General features: G+C 40.5%; 1 protein-coding gene across 1 annotated transcript in view; it reads left to right on the top strand.

The window, feature by feature from the left end:
* The window catches only part of GRIA3 (glutamate ionotropic receptor AMPA type subunit 3), a 373,784-nt gene that overhangs the window by 265,555 nt on the left and 87,268 nt on the right, over positions 1–20,961 (top strand). Inside the window, exons 7-10 of the mRNA XM_079764724.1 lie at positions 1,135–1,302; positions 6,744–6,848; positions 9,039–9,146; positions 10,282–10,488. Of these exons, the coding sequence (XP_079620850.1) occupies positions 1,135–1,302; positions 6,744–6,848; positions 9,039–9,146; positions 10,282–10,488 (588 nt within the window). The remainder of the gene's footprint in view (positions 1–1,134; positions 1,303–6,743; positions 6,849–9,038; positions 9,147–10,281; positions 10,489–20,961) is intronic.

The following is a 20,961-nucleotide window of genomic DNA, read 5'->3' as shown; positions in this document are numbered from 1 at the left end:
ATGGCTTGGAAAGGCAGCTGGGGTAAAACCACCACCATGTTCACTTTATGTAGTGCTAGGATGGACAGACATAAAGATCTCTCTTTTTTTCATGAAAAGAACATATGCCCCCTATTATAGTCATACTTGATGTTTTGCTCCTGAAAGAACAGTAACATGAAAAAGTCAGAAAAGTAAATTGATAGTTGTAAAGATGACAATAAATTCACTCCCAATTGTATTTGGATGTACTATATATAATACAACTCCCCCTAGAATATTTTGTTTCATTTTTTTAAAAAAGCAACAGAATTCTATATTCTACCAGTATTTGTCACCATCTACAAAACAGGGGCCAGCTTATTTTAATCAAATGTTGGTTCATTTATCCACCATGTCAAATTGCAGATAATCCAATCCCTTGTTTTAAGTAACTGGCCTCAATTCCAATAGATGCATACCAATGTATCCAAGGAATAGAAAGTAAGTGTTCTTGCCTGAAAAAGGTAGCATCATGCATTATTGCCTGTGAATTATCAATGTTATCAGATTTAAAACTCAGTAACAATTATAATTTTCTACAATCAAAAACCAGCTTTAGTTTTTGCTTCCCCCAGGAAACAAAAACTGATTTATTGCTGGCCAGGGGTCCTAGCTCACCAGAAATGTGGTCCAGACAGAAATGATTAATGTTTCCCTCCAAATTAATTTCAAGTTGTCTAATTTAGCTATTTTCATTTTCCCCTACGTAAACACCAGATCTGAATTTTCTATTAGAAACAGCAATAACCCAGTCTTGCTTTAGGATATGCTGTTTCCTCTCCATTCTACATATACTATCCTTTAACTTAACATGTTTTTCTTTCTTTATAAAGGATGTGGCCTTTTAGTAGTCACTCAGTCAATATGAAACACTGTATTGAGAACAAGAGAAAGATTCCCTTGAGCCATATGATCTTAGTAATCTTAACATGTGTACACATTATTCTAGAATGAATCAAAGTCAGCCTTGTCCAGAGAGATCTCTTGATTCAAATAATTAAGAGGATGACTTTGTAAAGCAAGAGGTATGGATGAACGGAAATGATAAGAAAGAAGTCAAGTTTCAAGGGCATCATTTGTCATGGTATCTTGTTTTCTATGCATCCATTTCAGTATACATCTGCGTTGACACACGATGCAATATTGGTCATAGCAGAAGCTTTCCGCTATCTGAGGAGGCAGCGAGTGGATGTGTCCCGGAGAGGCAGTGCTGGAGACTGCTTAGCAAATCCTGCTGTGCCCTGGAGTCAAGGAATTGATATCGAGAGAGCTCTGAAAATGGTAATGATCACAATGGATTATTGGGGTGGGAAAACTTATAAAGACAAAAAAATGAGACCTCAATCTTGAGAAAATACATACTTACAGGAATAGGATCAAAGTCTATAGAATGTCAGAGTGTGCATAAAGATAAGCATGGATATTTATTCATCAAAATCTAGAAATCCAAAAATAAAGTTTCTCCCTTGAAGCTTGAAAAAGGGCAAATTTGGGACAAATGAATATTTAGTTCTGTGCCACACCATAAGTATTAAATCAAACTCAGTACCATAAAAAGTTGTGGGCTGGCATTGTAAATGACTTCAAAATATTCAAACTTTCCAGAAATATGTTATTGAGGGGAACTGAGATATTTTATATGAAGCTCCTACCTTCAAGGTACACCATTACAAAGGACAACAACATCCTCTGTCTTACCAGACAAATGTTTAGCCTGGATGTACTTTGGACTACATCAATGTGATAGTATTTCTCTTGCCAAAAGAACCTTTATACTATTCTACATGATGAAACACAGGAATATGACCCATTTTCAGGACTACTTAAGAGGCTTTCCCCAATGCCCCACCCCAAAAGCCTAAATAAAAGTATAAGAAATCAATGGATAGACAGTCAAATAGGTCACTTGTTTTTGGTATGTACAGAGTAGGAGGTCATTTAAGGCTTCAAGCAGTGTACTTTGAACAGATTCCATTATTTACACTAGGACCAGTATCACCCATTCATTGCAGTTTTCCAAGTAAGAGCTCTTTTCTGAATATTTTGATTTATACTACATGTGCCTACATGCATTACAATGAGCCTTTGAGAGTACAAGACTTTCTTATTTCTACTTATTTAATTGTCTTGATGTTTGGGACATCTAAATAAACAAAGAGATAGGCAATGGTTGGATAATTCTGTGCACAACCCAGCAACAAAGATTTTATAATAGCCTCATAACACATAATTTTGTGTAGTTGGCTCTCTTACTGCTGCCTTAAGTTTGCCAAGTTGGAAGCATTCAATCAAAAGGGGTTAGTAGCCCCTGTGTCTTTCTCCAAGAAAGAGATATGACTCATTCTTTCATTATGCAGATTTTTATGTCATTATGTCAGTTCCCTAACAAATGCCCTAACTGTCATTTTATGGAGGTAGCACGGCACAATTTTGAAGAGCAGTTAATTAAATTCAACCTTCATAGCAGTTACAAGATTTGTATTGTCAGGTGAAACATAATGATGAGTGAAATATAAAAATCACTCAGAGTGAATCAAAAGGAGTTTTCAGCCTCGAAACCTCAAGGGGCAAGTTCCAGCATCTCCAATTGACTCCCCACTCATGACACAAACAACTATATTCCCCAAACTAGAGGTCCGGTGCATGAAATTTGTGCACGGGGGGGGGGGGGGGTAGGGGTGTCCCTCAGCCCAGCTTACACCCTCTCCAATTTGGGACCCCTTGAGGGATGTCCGAATGCCTGTTAGGCCCAATCCCGGTGGGCAGTCGGACATCCCTCTCACAATCCAGAACTGCTGGCTCCCAACCACTCGCCTGCCTGCTTGCCTGATCACCCCCTAACCGCTTCTGCCTGCCAGACTGATTGATGCCTAACTGCTCCCCTATCCACCCAATTGCCCCTAACTGCCCTCCCCTGCTAGCCTGGTTGACACTAACTGTCCTCCCCTGGAGGCCTGGTCGCCCCCAATTGCCCTCCCTTGCTGGCCTGGTCACCCCTAACTTCCCTTTCTTGCCTGCCTGGTCGCCCCTAACTTCCCTCCTCTTCCAGCCCAATTGCCCCTAACTGCTCTTCCCTGCCAGCCTGGTCACCCCTAACTGCCCTCCCCTGTAGGCCTGGTCACCCCCAACTGCCATCCCTTGCAGGCCTGGTCCCTCCCAACTTCTCTCCCCTGCTGGCCTGATCACCCACAACTGTCTAGCCATCTTGTGGTAGCCATCTTGTGTCCACATGGGGGCAGCTATCTTGTGTGTTGTGGTGACGGTCAATTTGCATATTACCTCTTTATTATATAGGACAGTGATGGCGAACCTATGACACGCATGTCAGCACTGACACGCGTAGCCATTTCTGATGACACATGGCCGCATGCCGAGGATGAAACATTTGCGAAATAATGTTTTTTCCTCAAAGTGACACACTACCCGAGTTATGCTCAGTTTTTTGGCGAAGTTTGACACACCAAGCTCAAAAGGTTGCCCATCACTGATATAGGAGGATAGAAAACAGCTACCAGAATGAAGAATAAGAAATTAATTTGATTAGTAAAAAAGATTAATTATATTATTGCACAAATAATTCCTACATGTCTAACTCACTGATAAAGTTCAAGTTATAAGCCAGGTAAGTAACCTTTCTCCCCAGGCCCTAATGATCAAACAATCAAAAGAATTTGTGTAGCTGGCTCTCTTTGATTATCTCTTTCTACAGGCCAGCCTCTTCCTATTACTCCAGAGGCTGGAAAGTATCAACTTTTTTCAATAGTGGAAGATCCCTGGTGATAAATGCTCAGTAAAAACTCCACCATTCAGAGGGACTTCAAGGGAGAATTATCTGAAATACTAAAAGGTTTTATTGTATTAAAAGAAATCTCATTTTATTTGAGTTAATTAAAAGTAAGAATGTGTGATGTAAAAGCATCCCTCATTGTGACTAGTGCATAGTTGTTGCTCAATAAATCAGTCACTTCCTTTACAGAAATCTGGTAAAAGCATTGCCTGATAGAGGTTCCTCTGGGGCCTGTTTTAGTGAGTAAATAAGCACACTATTCATTCAGTAAACATTTATTGAGCACTAACAACCATGTATCAGGCTCCAAGTTAGTATGCAAACATGAAATAAGATGAGGGGAGCTCACATATAAATAGTTAATGTGTAAACAAATGCTTTCAAAGAACTTAAAGCCACTTGCAAATTGGGTAATCATTCTCCTCACAATTGACATAGTAAAAAGATCTGCCTCAGCCCAGTCTACTGAAATATGTCACAATGTTAAGTCATTGAGATTTGTCCACTTTTTCAGTAAACATTTACTGAGCACCTGCTCTATCTCATTTGAGCTGAGAACACAGAAAAAGAATGTCTCTCATCTTGAGATGCTCCCAACATAGTAGGGGAGATGGAAATACATAGATGATTAAAATGCTATTTTAAGTTCTACAGAGGTTGCAGTGGGAACCCAGAAGAGAAATACCTAATATAGACTGAGATGGGGGTGGGTAGAATTAAAGAAAATACCCCAGATAAAATGATGGGAAACTCACAATCACATCCTTAAAAATAGACTTCTCTCTGAGTGGGAGTTCATTTCTACTTCTCCTCATCAAAAGTTCTAATCATGGGGTATGAAATCTATTGGACATATCTAGACTGTTGTCCAATTTGCATATCATGTTTATATAGGCTTGGACTTTAGAAATATACAATTTTCAATGAGACTTGAAAACTTTGCTATTTTCAGTAATGAAGAATTTCCTTAATAAGTTCCTATGCCAGTGTCTCTGTCCTGCCTATATCCTCTCCTGGAATTCAATGTTCAAAATAGGCTGTAAAGAATAGACCATTCATGCATCACAGAATGCACCAGATTCATTCTACTACATAAGCAATTTCTATCTCAACAAAGGCCCTTTTCTTTAACTTGAAGTGTGACATCACCCTCTCTGCAAGCCTAAGCTAACAATAGTGCTTAGGTTTGTTGGATCAGTAGGACAATCACCATGTCTTCAGGAAGTCACTTTGCAGCATTTCTCCTTCAATAGGAATTCCAGTTTCCTATTGGTGGTGGACAAGTCCCCTTCAACTTTAAAACTATGCTCCCTAATATTTGCCATCAATTTTCCCTTCTGCAGCACAAGCCCATTACTACTTCTGACATGCTTAACAGCATGTCACTTAAGACAAATAAGTGATGAAAAAGTATTCCAGTCCTGGTTCATGTGGCTCAGTGGCAGAGCATGAACCCAAGCACTGAAGAGTTTCTGGGTTCAATTCCCAGTCAAGGGCTTGTAACTGGGTTGCAGGTTCATTCCCTGCCCCAGTCAAGGAGCATGCAGGAAGCAACCAAAGCAACCAATCAATGTGTCTCTTTCACATCAATGTTTCTCTCTCTCTCTCTCTCTCTCTCTCTCTCTCTCTCTCTCTCTCTCTCTCTCTCTCTCTCCTCTCTCCTCTCTCCTCTCTCTCTCCCTCCTTTCTTCCCTCCCTCCCTCTCTCTCTCTCTCCCCCTTCCACTTTCTCTAAAAATCAACAGAAAAATATCCTCAGGTGAGAATTAACAAAAAATAAAGAAAAAGTATTCCATTATTTCTTCCTAGGAAAATGAGACATATCCTTTTTCCTTAAAGCAAATTCCTCAACCCTTACTCACCAAATGAGCAATTCAAGGGTATAACAATATTGACTTATATCTATAGAGGGTCTTCATGTAGTATCGCTAAACTGTAAAGTAAGGAAATCTCTCCACCCAGCAGAGATGCCCTCTTATTAGTTAGTGCATAATACTGGGCCCAGATCCAGGGAAAATTGTGGCACAGGTGAATCTGCATTTGGCATCCCAAATAGGTTTCCAGGTTGTTCCAGTATCTCTAGCTTTCTTATCTAGTATTCCATAGTCCTGATTCCTCAGACTTAACCAATCTCATCAGTGTAAAGATTATCCCTCTATGGCCTAGCTCTATCCTACCTGTCTATAGCTGGGCATAAATTAAATAAGAGGAAAAACTCACCCTGTTACCATGGCAGCTGGTAAATGTGTAACCCTCTCAAGAAATGGAACTAAGTTCGCTTTGATTAATAATAATTATCAATAAACCTGGCATGTATTGCAATGCTTACTATATGTCAGCCACTGTTCTAAACATTACATATGTATAACTCATTTGATCCTCCTCAACTCAAAAAGATAGGTACTTTAGGATTTTACAGACTAGGACATTGAAATAAAAATGTATTAAGGAACATACCCAAGGTCATACAGTTAGTAAGTGATGAATCTAGGATATGAATTCAGGAGCTCCAGAGCCCTGTTATGAAACCAATTTATGTTCAGATATTGGGAATACTAAGATAAGCCATAGCCCCAAAGGAACTTACAGTTTAGAAAAATGCATTACCCTTGTTAGGACTACTCTTCAGGCTACTCCTTTAAGAAGAGACAAATGGAAATTTCAGGCTCCTGAAAAAGTAGTGATAGGGCCCTCACTGTATCATCTAGGTAACTGCCTATCACACCTACTCAAAGCTTCATAATTACAAGGTATATCTAGAAAATACTGGGGAGAAAATGAAGATCTGTCTAGACATAATCTGGTGGATAAATAGCTCAATGATTCAATATAAAAGTTCTCCAAGACTCCAAGATCTATCATCAGACCTCATCCCAGGGACCTAGAAGGCAATAATGTGGTGCTCTTTTAAAGTTTTATATTTTTCTTTCTACCAGGTGCAAGTACAGGGAATGACTGGAAACATCCAATTTGACACTTATGGACGTAGAACAAATTATACTATCGATGTGTATGAAATGAAAGTCACTGGCTCTCGAAAAGTAAGTAACCAAAACCCATATGCAAAGAAAAAGTCTTTCTGAAAAGTGACAGCACCCAGATGCAAGAAAACAGGTCTTAGAAAACATACAAAAAGCAAATTCCCACATATCATTTCTGCCTTTCTATTCAGTGAAGAGTGTAGATATGATAGAGTTGTCTTATAAACAGTATTCCATCTACACAGTTTAAAGGAGTATTTTCCTCTCAGTCTGGTTCTGTTAGACTCAAGTGTTACTAACAACTTTCTACAATAAAGGAAAGGAGTCACATATTTTACAGCATGTTTTTAGTTGAACAGAGGCTGCCAAGGTACATACAGTTTTAGCAAAAGAACTGGAAAGTAGTTATCACTTTGCTTTGTCAACTTACCCACCAAAAGGAGTTGAACAAAGAATATTTCTCTAGAGCTAAATGTTATAATGACAACTTTGCTTCTATCACACTAATAGTTGAGTTGGGTATTAAGTGGAGATTTAGTAACCATATGATAAAACCTCATAACATAAAATATCTTGCGTCATTTCTACAGTATACTCACTGGTTTCCTGCCCCCATATCCCAGCTTATCATCCTACATGGGCTAAATTATTTTACAAAATGCCAGTAATGGTGATGTGGGCATAGGAACCCCCAGGATGAAGGAACAGCACTCCGTGTGTGTGTGTTGGTGTTGGGGTCCTGGTGAGGGTGGAAGACAGAGGAAGACAGGACAACATCTGTTACCAGTGGGAGAGTTCTTTGTCCCCACCAGTTGCTTGTGGGGGTGGAATTTTGCCATATCCTGAGAAAAAGAATTTTCTGAAACTCACATGGGAGGATGTGGTATTATAGAAAGCTTTATTTCTATGGAATTAAACACTTGAGTTTCAAATGCCCCATTTCCCATTGTCCCACCAAGGAAGAAGTGTAGCTGGGGCTTTAGCAGAGTTAGAATCAGAGCCAGTGTCCAAAGTTTTCTTTCTGTATTGGAGCAGTGTCCAGTCCAGCATCAGGCTAGCTTAGCTTATGTTTCTCACTGCAGTCCATTAGTCCACTGTGTGTGGGGTCCACATGGCCCTGGGTCATACCAGCAAGTGCAAGAGAGCCAAGTGTTTAGGGGATAAAGTATCCCCAGATTTTCATGGGCTTGAAGTGCCCTGCCCACTCTGGTTAATGATTTCTGTCTCCTATGGTATCTTTCTTATGGCACACTGTGCATGTGTCCATCTTCCCCCTTGTCCAGTCCCTTCCCCCAGTAAGCCTCAAGGAAAGGGTTGGTGGTTCCCAGGGGAGTGTGAAATTGCAGTTTCCTGGTGAAGCTGCCTGCATGTCCCTTTTGCTCCTTTCCTATCCTATATAGTAAAGAAGGAATATGCAAATTGACAATCATGCCATCACAAAGATGGTGGTGCCCATAGCCACAAAATGGCGGCACCCAGTCTCCTCAGCCCTACCAGAGTTCCTCAGGCCTTTCAGCCTAGCTGAAGGGGGGGAGGGGGCGGCAGGCGCATGGTGCAGCCAGACCCACCCTCAGCCCCCCAGCCGCCCAGGGCCAGCCCAAGGTGCAGGCAAGCCCCTGATGTCGGCTGCCCAGCCGATGCCCGAGGTGTAGGCAAGCCTCAGATGTCAGCTGCCCAGCCACCTAGGTCTGGCCCAAAATGCAGGCAAGCCTCGGATGGCGGCTGCCCAGCTGCCTAGGGCTGGCCCGAGGTGCAGGCAAGCCTTGGATGTGGGCTGCACAGCTGACGCCCGAGGTGCAGGCAAGCCTCAGATGGCAGCTGCCCAGCTGTCTAGGGCCAGCCTGAGGCACAGGCAAGCCTTGGATGTCAGCTGCCCAGCTGACGCCTGAGGCGCAGGCAAGCCTGGGATGGCAACTTCCCAGCTGCCCAGGGCCACCCAAGGCTCAGATAACCTAGGCTTGCACTGCCGGCAGTGGCAGCAACAGAGGTGTGATGGGGGTGTTGCCTTCCCCTGATCACCGGGTCACCTCCCACTCCTGAGGGCTCCCGGACTGTGATAGGGGGCAGGCCAGGCTGAGGGACCACCCCCTCCAGTGCATTAATTTTCATGCACCAGGCTTCTTATTAATAACTAGCTAATCACAATGGTATCAAAGAAAATAATTTTTTTTCACTCCACAATAGCACTTCAATTTCACGTGCTTTTTGAGTGAAAAGTGGGCAACCAGGTCAAATGTCTGTTCTTTCTAGGCTGGCTACTGGAATGAGTATGAAAGGTTTGTGCCTTTCTCAGATCAGCAAATCAGTAATGACAGTGCATCCTCAGAGAACCGGACCATAGTGGTGACTACCATTCTGGTAAGTATGGACAGATGGTAGGTGAGCTTTCTATACATCAAGACCTCTGCTTTCTGAAAAGCATTATTCAGCCAGTAGGAAAGACCTCAAGTTCAAGCAGTGAAAAATTCCAACAGGTCATCTTAGGAATCTTTCAAAGGATCCTGACATAATTATGAACTGAATGTCATGTTTAAAATTAAAATAATGGGAACTTAAGATATTATTCTCCTCTTTACCCACTCCTTCCACTATAGGTCCAATGCTTCATCTGGACTTGAAATCTAATTCTTCATTGTGGGGGAAACAGCATTGTGTGGAGGAAACTAGATTATGGTTCTTATATTAGGTCCAATCTACTACTGTTAAACTAGTAAACTTGTGCTTCACTGTATGTCACAACTTCTCTGAGCCTCAGGTTGTGCTTTTTTAAATTTATTGGATGAATATAGTAATAATCTCCTACCTCTGTCATAAGACCATTTCAAGGCAATATTCACCATGTAAAGCTTTTCTGAATAATTCAAAGTACTATTTAAAGGAGAAATAGTATTCTCATTTAGTTTTAAAATATGTTTCTAAAAGCTTGTATGTTTTCCTGCTGACTAAAGTATGAACCTGAGTTCAAAACGAGTATGCCAGTAGGTCTGAAATTGTGATTAATTGAATAGAGATTTTCCTGGAGTTAACCTTTCATTTAAACATACGTATCAAATACTTACTTAGTCCTAGGTACTGTACTAGGCTCTGAGGATATAAAAATGAATAAACCACAGACCCCGACCCCTGGGCTGTCTATGGTTCCTACCTGGTAGATCCCAAGAAGACAAAGGCAGTTCATCTTCATGTAACTAAGGAAAATACTCTGCCCAGTTTGAGTAAATCAAAGACTTTACAAGTAGAAACTGGTCTCTCTTTCAAACTCTCAAAAATAATTTAAATCTTTCTCTACTTCCTTAAATCATCAGTTACGGACTCCAAAAAATATGTAGCCCAATGAATAGGTTTATTGATGCTCTTCTGCTTATTTAAAGACTCTTTTTTACACACCAAAGTGCAATAACCATGGTGGGGAAGGACAGCTTCATGATTACATTTATCTTCTCTCAGAAAAATGTATAGGAGTAATTATTTGATCTTCTTTCTGGTCCCAAAGGAATCACCATATGTAATGTATAAGAAGAACCATGAGCAACTGGAAGGAAATGAGCGATATGAAGGCTATTGTGTAGACTTAGCTTATGAAATAGCCAAACATGTAAGGATCAAATACAAATTATCCATTGTCGCCGACGGGAAATATGGTGCAAGGGATCCGGAGACTAAAATATGGAATGGCATGGTTGGGGAACTTGTCTATGGGGTAAGTTCTTTTCAACTCCATTTACTTCTATGCTTTCCAATTAACAAAGATAGAGGATTTAATTCTCAAGTGCAATACTTATCCAATTGTATAGTTTTCATATGGTCTGTAAAAGAAATGGTTTTCTACAGCTGAATTCTGTAAAAGGAGCTTATCAATAGTATCCTTTGGGCAACAGAATTATATTACTAAAAGGAAAGTAGAATTGGGAAAATCTATCTGGAAACATTAAGTACAGTCTACCCTCTGTTGAAAATCTGTTCCTTCTGTGTTCCCTGTCTCAGGCAACAGAATCACTACCCACGTAGTTGCCTAAGCAACCTGATCTCTTTTGTCCTTGTTCCTCTCATATCTATTCAATCACTGTATCCTATAAATTCTACTCTTAGGTATGTCTCTCAAATCTAGACACACTCTTCATTCCCATCATCATCAACTTAGTTAAGATTCTTACCATTTGTCTTTCATTTAACTGGTTTCCCTGCCTCTGTTCTTTTTTTGTTCTTGTTGTTATCTTTTATTTTTTAAACTTCTTTATTGATTAAGGTATTACATATGTGTCCATATCCCCCCATTATCCCCCCAACCCTCCCACTCATGCCCTCACCCCCCTGTTGTCTGTGTCCATTGGTTAGGCTTATATGCATGCATACAAGTCCTTTGGTTGATCTCTCCTCTTTACCCCCACCCTCCCCACCTTCCCTCTGATAGATGCTTCTCTGTCTCTGGATCTGTTTTTGTTCATCAGTTTATGTTGTTCATTATATTCCATAAATGAGTGAGAGCCTACCTCTGCTTTTATCCTGGCAAATCAGTTCTCCGCATTATTATAATTTCCCACTTTAAAAATCAGGATAAAATTCAAATTCTTTAGCATAGCAAATAAGGCACTTTATAATCTGGCACCTGCCTACCTCCCTAGCTTCATCTTGTACTCTTTCCCATTCACACTCAATGTTCCAGCTACTGAAGTATTTGTTGTTCCCTGAAGGTGCCCAGCTCTCACTTAGAGCATTCCTGGAAGTACGGTATCTTTGTCTGTCTTAGCCAGCTAACATCATCTACCAGTCCTCCAGAACTTAGAGGTATCAACTCTTTAAGGAAGCTTTCCCTAATCCCATTTACCCACCTGCAGTCTGGTTAGGTGCCCCTGCTTTTTTCTTCCTTAGAGTACTTTTTGAACTTGTATTATAATGATCTATTTACAAGTTCAGCTGCCCCAACCTAGATGAGCCTGGCACAATACTTGTTGAATAAATTAATGAATGAACAGAATGGTTCTGCCAAGGGCTTGCCCATGGGCCAAGTACAAAAGAATTATACTGATAATTAGAGCTTTTAAAAAGGGTACAGCCGTGTCTTTAGAGCTCCTTTGTGGCTTTGCTTGAAAAGATTTTGGCCTCCGATTAGGGATATTAGATTTTGGGCTGCCTAGTGTAGCATATGGAGAAAAGTAGAACTGGTCATAACAGCCCACTGGATGAACCAGTAACTGGAGAACTAACCCAAGTGAAGGTAGTGGCAGAAAAGGTTTAATTTAAAAAGAAAGGATTATTTGCAATGACTAGATAATTGGTTAGGGCAGTGGTCGGCAAACTCATTAGTCAACAGAGCCAAATATCAACAGTACAACGATTGAAATTTCTTTTGAGAGCCAAATTTTTTAAACTTAAACTTCTTCTAATGCCACTTCTTCAAAATAGACTCACCCAGGCCGTGGTATTTTGTGGAAGAGCCACACTCAAGGGGCCAAAAAGCCGCATGTGGCTCGCGAGCCGCAGTTTGCTGACCACGGGGTTAGGGGAACACAGAGGAGTCTAGGGGGTGAATATACTGAGAAATAGCTATCAAGAGCAAACGTCGCCTGGCTGGCGTGGCTCAGTGTTTGAGTGTTGACCTATGAACCAGGAGGTCATGGTTCAATTCCCGGTCAGGGCACACACCTGGGTTGTGGGCTTGACCTAGTGTGGAGCATGCAGGAGGCAGCCAATAAATGATTGTCATCATTTATGTTTCTCTCCCTCTCCCTTCCTCTCTGTAATCAATAAAAATATATACTTTTAAAAGAAGCAAACATCCAGGTTACCTATTGGACTGAAAGTTCAGGAGAAGGACTCTAATGTTTGAATATGGAAATCAGCAAGAATATGGTGTAGCTTTTCAATCATAATATAGAGCTTGGGTCATTAATAAGTTTTTGGAACAGGTCCTCTGGAACAAAAATGAAGGCAGAAGCTAATTTCTAAAAATAAGAGCACAGAAAGGGAATTAAGTCTTAAAATGAGACTGGACCTCAAGTATAAAAATTAGGGCACTATTCTCCAGTCAGACAAGCAGAAAAGCAGTTTGAACCTTAGTCCTCAGCTATGGAGCTGGAGCCAATTATCTCCTGTCTTGGGTCAAGCTTAGTCCTGGGAACTGGGGCAGGGCTGAGTTGTAGATGAGATTCAAGTGAACCCAGTTATAGAAAAGAGAAGAATTTCTAATGCCAGAGAGAGGGAATTGAACAAGGGACATATTACCTGTCATACTTTCCAAGGATCCTGAGAAGCTCTGAATGGTCTTGACATTAAGAACAAGCTTTAAGCTCTTATTTTACAAGTTGGTGATCAAGTCTTCTCTTCCCTGTCCCTCTTTTTCCGAACACTCAGTGTTTCCTTTATTGCTCACAGCTCTTCAGTGCTCTTACTCACTTTTTGCTCTAATGAATAAATGCCTGGAATGCAGTAATCCCAAGACAGTATTCATTAAATTGAGTTCATGGTACTCAGCTTGTAGTGACCCAATGATTTGAACCCAGGTCTCTGATTATGAAGTTGTTCTTCAACCATTGCCCTATACTGCCAAAGTGTTGTTTCAGACCTATCCTATCCTAAAAGATAGTTGATATTTACTGCAAAAGCTTTTGGTTCCTTAGCCATTCTGAGAAGTGTTTGGCCACAGAAGCATGGCAAGGAATTTAGAGTGTCAGTTTCTACTGGGCCAGAGTAGAACTGACATGAACTCTCCCAGCCCATCATGATTCAATAGCCAGAGTTCTCTAGTGTCTCAAAAGAAAACCTGCCACACTCTGTAAATAGCTCAGTGCCCTCCTGGCATTGAGCAGGACATTAGACATAGTGATGTAGATCAAGGCAGATTTCCTGACACTGTTCAGACAAAGACCAGCTTTCTCACTGGATTTTGATCTCTCTTCTGGCATGTCCTCAGTACTGAACTCACTTAATCTCCACATTCCTCTTTCCAATTTGTGTATGTGTGAGGGAGCTTGAGAATTAGAGAGTTCCTTATTTGTTTAGTAATCCATCTCTCTACTGCTGAATAGGTTAAAATTCCCCTGGAGAAATATTCCCATCTTTTCCTTCCAATTCTTTCTACTGAAGACAAAAGCAATATAGCTAAGGAAGGTGCTTATAGAAATGATCTCTTCTCTCCCATGACCTAGAACAAATTTCTGATGCTTTCTGGGATTATAACACAAGGTTATTCCAAGGAACTGACAGCAAACCAATTCATTTGAGTGGAGTGCCAAATTTTACTTTCCTCTAAAGCCTATGGCTATAAAAAATGAATGTTTTGTCATGTTTAGAGTGAGAGCTCTCTGTTAGAGAAGATGATGATCTCATAAGCTAAATGTGTCTTCATCTTCATTTAGAAGTTTTAGTCTTTAAGCATGAGGGAGTATTCAACTTCTCTACCATTGGGAGAAATGAAGAAAAGTTAAAACACAGGCATTTGTTTCTGGCAGACCTGTCTCCTTTTGTGGCTTGCAAACCACTTAAGAAAAAGAAGGGCAGAAAATCCCCAGTGACTTCCCTAAGTGCTTAATAAGCAAAAGGACAAAGAACACGGAACTATTTCTTGCAATGAACATGAAAACTTCACAGATAGGCACTGTTTTATCTTAGGTTATTTTCTCTTATACTTTAAGTATGTAAAACAGATCAGATTTTTTTTTAATGAAGAAAGATGGAAGAAAAAAGCATTGCAAAAGTTTTCTGCCATAAGTCTCAAGAAAGAGTCTATATGAATTAAGTTTAGTAAAGAAGAAATAATCCAATCAGCCTCTTTACCTATGATTTCTAAATGGTCTTTTTTTCCTTTAAAGAAAATCAACTCAAGATTTATATTGGGGCACCTTGTATCACTAAAAAGTCTATTTTTGAAACAAATGTCAGTAGGACACAATGTGCCCCATTGTGTAAGCTCTTCAGAACATTATAGACTTGAAACTATCCACCCTGCTTTTAACAGTTTTGATTTCGAGCTGAATGTCTATAACATTGCCACATGGTAATTGTCTCCAGCTCAAATGACTTACAAAATCACAAGTTTTTATGGCTCACAAATAGCATGTGTTTTGAAAGTATGTTTGAAAATATTTTGTTGCTAGCATTGTTCTTAGGCATCCTTTAGCCTACCTTTTCATTCACTTTACAGATAAATATGAGGACTAACTAGGTCTGGACATTAGAACTTCCTGTTGAGTAAAACAGGAAACTATGGCCTGATGTAGGAGAGGAATGACAGGAAAAGTGTCAGGGATTGTGACAAGGTAAAAAAAAAAATCACACACCTTGGCAGAACCTGGACTATATAATTCAGGTTTCATGACTCCTGGTCCAGTTTACTAAGCTTGTGAAACTATGGGAAGATTGGTATTATATCAGATACTAGAAGCCCAGTGCATGATTTAATCATGCACGTGTAAGCTGTCTGTCCGCTGGTCAGCAGCTCCGAAGTCCCTGGGCCCCTAGGGCGGGGTGGGGTGGGGGCGTGGTCCTCCTGCGGCGGGAGCCCAGGCCGGGGTCTTACCTTTGCCTCCCGCCCAGGAAGGCTGGGGCCGCCGCCACGTGCTCCTGCGGCCCAACTGCCGCCAGACTCCTCCCCGGGGAGCCGCGCTGCCCGCCCACCGCCCGCCGCCTCCAAACCTCCAAAACGCAGGCTCGGCTCGCTGCCCCAGAGGCCTGTCTGTGCCGCAGCACAGCCATGGCGCAGACGCTGAGCTCGCGTCGCCGCTGGCAACGCGAGCTCAGCGTCCTGCCGGCCCAATCACCACCCCAGCCACCCCGAGTCCCGCCCCCTGTGTCACCCGCTGGTCCAATCATGGGCGTAGCGGAGTGATGGTAATTTAAATATTACCTTTTTATTATAGAAGATAGCATCTCCACCTGCCTTCAAGGGGTTTACAATCTAGTTGGATTATAAGATTTTTCCATCCAAGATCCCCATGCTACTTACCTGTGGCCTCCAGGACAATATACATCTTTAGTTATCACTGAAATATTTGAAAACCCAATGAAGACAGGCTGGGAGTTTTCTGCCCTTTGAGAATAGATATCATCTAACACAAAGAGAGAGTTGGGAAAAGGGCTGAAAGAAAATTGAGGTCTAATTTACAAAAGGACACCTCCCAGTGGGCAGCTGTCATGTTCCTTTTGTTTCTAGAACTTAGAACTAAGGATAAAGGCCGAGGGTAGGGGGGAAGTTCGTTGCCTTGATAAAAGCCACACAAACTACTGTCCAGATTGGTACCTCTGGCTTAGAATATAGCAGAGCACTTGGGGATGAAAATGGGATTGGGAACAGTTGATTCTAGGTCACATCCCTTGGGCATCCTCAGACTCTTTCACACTCCCAGGACAAATGGCAATTTTATAGATATTATTCACACTGACATTTCTCTACCTTAAGTTGTCACTATCCTAAGATAGATTCATTTTCTATTAAGAAAGACAGAAAGTCGATCTGTCCTTCCAGCTAAAAGACAGAGAAGCAAAGGTGCAGTAACAGATGACAAATCTTATCCTTTATTCTTCAGGTGATTACACTAGGCTTTGGCAGAAGGGCTGATGGTTTGATAAAAGTGCCTCTTTCTTTCAAATGATGCATATGAACTCCAGGAAGGAGCATTAATGTCACATGGAAATCTGCCACTCTGAGCAGAGAGAGTGGGGAAATATTTCCAACCAAATTTACTCTCACAAGGCCTTTACTCTGATCCAGGGACACTTCCTAACCAATAGATCCAGACTGGGACATCTGTTCTGAATAAAGAAATTAGGATATCCTGTTGTGACACTGCTTGTTATTGCACAGATTTAAATAGACCACATTCCTTTCTCCAGATCTTAACAATTGCTGACAGTAAAATCCCATATAGTACAGCCAATAAAGCAGTTTACATCCTGTCCCCCAACATGCAGCAATTATATTCCTATTGTCTAGTTTGATTCTGCATCACTCCTTTTCCAACACACTTAAAATTTTCAAAGGAAATATCTGCCAAAGGCCACTAGAATCTCCTGGTTGATATAGGGATAAGACAGGTCATGTCTACTTCTTCTCTCGGATAACGTAATATCTTCTTATGCATTACACCCCAGTACATTATCTACCTCCTTTCTCCCATCCTCTTTGCTTTCAGAAAGTGCTTTAAAATGGTGGCTGACAAGCTCCTGCTCATGTATAGTCTCCAGGTGGGTTCCAACATTTGTATCAGATAATCAGGTGAAACTACTTTTAAGCTATAAAATAAGCCTTCCGGCTCAAAAAAAAAAAGTTAATGACAATAAAACTGCCATTTCTGTCTCAAACCTGTCAGACTCTTAAGTGCATCATCCCCACACATATGAGTTTGTTGGGTTTCAAGTTTTATAAAATTTACAAATTTGGCAACCGACCTATGAAAGGATTATAAACTCCCTCAAGATAAATCCCCTCCAATAATGCAGTTTCTTCTGTTTTGCCACTGGTACATGGAAAAATCAAACCTAATTTGGTGTGTTTACTGAGCCCACACAGCCACTCTTAAGCCGCTTGATTAAAATCCTTTAAGCAGTCAAGATGTAAGCAAAAGCATTAGCAAACTCTTACCCTGAGCTTTTTCATTTGCTGGGTTTTGTCCATAACCTGGAATACCCTCATACCTCCTACTTACCCACCTACATTTCTGAAAATTGTCTGCCTACTGCTAGCACAGGCAAAGCCTTGAGGACAAAAGACCACTGGACTGGTTCTGTATACCACAAGAAAAGCACTTCACTACTGGGTCAGAAGTTCTCCTACTTCCTAGCCCCATGGATAATTACGCTCTCTCCCAGCCATAACTGACTTTCTTAAGGAGCAGAGACCAGGAAAGGAATTTGGGAATTGCTTTTTTCACTTTTCCATCAAAGTTGGCCTCCTAAACTTTAACTTGCCTTGACAGTGACCTTCCCCCTCATCTGCATGCTATGGCAGTCCCAGGAGAGTAAAATAGGTATTTTCTGACACTAGTTAGTTATCTGCTCTCACCATTTCCTTAATAATTGTGTGGATTTCTCTGCAGATATTATGCCAAGCAGATCCTGAGCTCTGAAATAATCAACTATCAGAACTTCCTTTTCATGTGAAGGAGGGGATAATGGTGGCAGAGGGCAAGGGCTTCTCCAAGGCTAGCTTTGAGCTGATACGACAGTTCTGCTACTTTTGTCTCACTAAGCATACAAGAGGTGGAAGGGGTTGTCAAGTCCCCTACAGAGCTGGATGTCCTTGAGACTTGAACAGTAACTTCCTCCCCTTCTATTGGTTTAGCCTTCTTCTACCTGCTTTTTGTTTTTCCTTTGTTTGTTTTTTATCTGTAATTGTATTTTTCAATTACAGTTGACATAAAATATTATATTAGTTTAAAGCATACAATGTAGTGGTTAGACATTTATATAACTTATGAAATGATCACCCAATAAGTCTAGTACCCAACCAACATGTAATAGGTCGTTTTTAAGGTTCAGCATGGAAGTTCAACATTTGGAGCCAGGTCCACATCAGTGAGGCTTAATTGAGCACAGATTTAATGCTGTTTTTTTATTGAGGGAGTACCATCCAAAAAAAGAAACTCCACCTTCTTTGAAAAAGCTCCTTAGGAAGAAACAATTCAGAAAAGGTAGAAAAGTTAAGCTGAGGGAAAAAGGCAAGTGCTTGAGGGAAGCAGGTTTTTCCTATTATCTTATGTCAAAAGTGCTTCAAACTAGGAATGGCTTCCTTTGGTAATCTGTTCTTGTATTACATGTTCCTGGGAACCAGATGAGAAATCTCACTTTGTCTATCTGGCCACCTCTTGTTAGCATTTAACTGTGCTTATCATCTGGTAGGTGTTTCAGTTACTGAGTTAGTTGTGTGTTTTTTCTCTTAAAAGGTGTCAAGATTCTCAAACTCCTTTCTTTACCTGTTTAAAAAAGTGCCTAATTCCCCTAAATTCAGTCTAAAGTGATTTTATCACACAAATGTTCCTTATTTATTCCTTTCAAAACAAATAAATGGCCATTTATCTTAGAACTATCAATTATTTAGACTTGAAAGATCAAAAACTAGTTAAATTAAGTAACTAAATTCAAATGAGATCAAATGGAAAATGAAACTAGCAGGGTATTTTCATATTCTAAGCAGGAGGCAGAAATATGTTAGCAAAGACAGAAGGTGGCTTTCTCTGTGTATTATCTTGGCATGACAAGGCTCTTTCTAGCTGATTCAGACTACCTTTGCCCAAAAACCCCACTAGTTTTCTGGCCAATTTCATTCTTCTTAGTAGCTTTTGTTTCTACAACAAGGTCTGGCCCCAGGCAAAGGGTAAAATAGATAAAATTTGTCCTTGGCTCCCCTCCAGTTAGAAATGTAGATCTAGTGATTCAGGAAATAAGCTGCAATGAGGGGAGAGTTGAAGCTGTAGATAATAACACTGAGAAGAGTAAGTGAAGGACAAAACCTTAAAGGGGTCTTGCTTATTCCACAAATCTTCATCAATTATCTTCTAAGCCAGACCCTATGAGTAGAATTTGGGGGTACAAAGGTTTACCTCCTTTGAGAGAGCAGGACTAAGAAGAAAACCCAGAGAAGGAACATTTAGAGAGGTAGGAAGAGAACCCACTGTCTTCAGGATCAAAGAGCCACTGGAAGAGTAAATATAGACATACCACTTTTTATTGTGCTTCACTTTAGTGCACTTCACAGATGTTGCATTTTTTTTACAAAGTGAAGGCAAGACCCTCTACCAGCAAAAATATTATTACTCCTTTTACTATTATACTTACTTTAGTAGAGTGGTCTGGAATTGAACCCACGATATCTCCAAAGTATGCCTATAGTATAGTGCAAAAGGCTAGTGGTGTCACATGAGCTGTTGATGTCTGAAGGAAGGTTTTTGAATTTGGTAACCAAGTATATACACTGAGTGGACAGATTATTATGATCTCTGAACGCATAAAAATCTGGCCACTCAGTGTATATCCTATATAATAAAAGGCTAATATGCAAATTGTCCCTTTGACCAGGAGTTCAACCAGCAGGCAGGCCGGCCAACCACCCATGTCCCCTCCCCCTGGCCAGGCTGGCCGGACCCCACCCATGCACAAATTTATGCACTGGGCCTCTAATATATATATATATATATATATATATATATATATATATATATATATATATATTGAGTGATCAGATTATTATACGTTCAGAGATCATAATAATCTGGCCACTCAGTGTAGTTCAACAAGCAATTTCAGTAAATTGGATGGAATGAAAGTTTGATCACAGGTGTATAAGGGCAATGTGGTTTTAAAATCAAGAGATAGTAAAGGTATATTTTTCAAGAAGATTGGTGGTGATGGGGAGAGATGTCTGGTTAAGAGGGTAGCAGGATCAAAAGAGGTGGGAGGAATGATTTTTGTTTCATTTTTGTTTATCAGTAAACAGAATTACCTGAGTACAATTTTAAGTAAACAGATCAATAGATGGTTTTGCAATTACAGCAAGCATTAGAATCACCAAAGGGCCAGCTAAGCCCCACCCCCAGAATTTTAAATTCCAAATATTTGGGGTGGTGCCTAAAAAATGGAATTTCTAACAAATTCCCAGGTAAGTCTGATGCTACTAGTGCAGGGAACCAAACATTTAGAACCACTGGAATAGACTGAGAAGGAAAAATTAGTAAAAGAGAATAAATGGAGCCAACTTTTAAGAAGAGACAAAATATGGTATGTAAGGAATAAGTAGACTAAATTTTAGGAAAGAGTACATTTTCTATCATATGGAAATGATATAAGGGATGGATGAAGATACAGCAATATATTGAGAAAGAGAAGAAGGACATTGAGGTGACAAAGCTCATATCAGATGGCTTCCATCTTCTCAGTAAATAAAGAGGCAAAATTATGCAGGGAGGGTAGGATTGGTAAGGGTTAGGGACTGGGGGACATTTAGAATAAGCATTATTTACAGATTTAGAAGAGAATTAACATTAGGGTGATAGATGATGGCATTAATTTTAGAAATGGTGAGTTTGAGATGGTAGTGAGCCATCAAGGTAGATTTGCTCAGCAGGCTGTTGGCTTCAATAAATGCTTATTTTCTGCAGCTTCCATTATAGGATATCCTCCATGAGGGTAAGGTTTTTTTGTCTGTTTTGTCTGCCTTATCTCTCGCACCAAGAATAGTGCTTGG

The sequence above is a fragment of the Cnephaeus nilssonii genome, assembly GCF_951640355.1.
Source record: "Cnephaeus nilssonii genome assembly, chromosome: X".
In the NCBI taxonomy this organism is placed as follows: domain Eukaryota; kingdom Metazoa; phylum Chordata; class Mammalia; order Chiroptera; family Vespertilionidae; genus Cnephaeus; species Cnephaeus nilssonii.
Note: the sequence above shows the minus strand (reverse complement) of the source record. Positions and strands in the feature narration are given on the sequence as shown.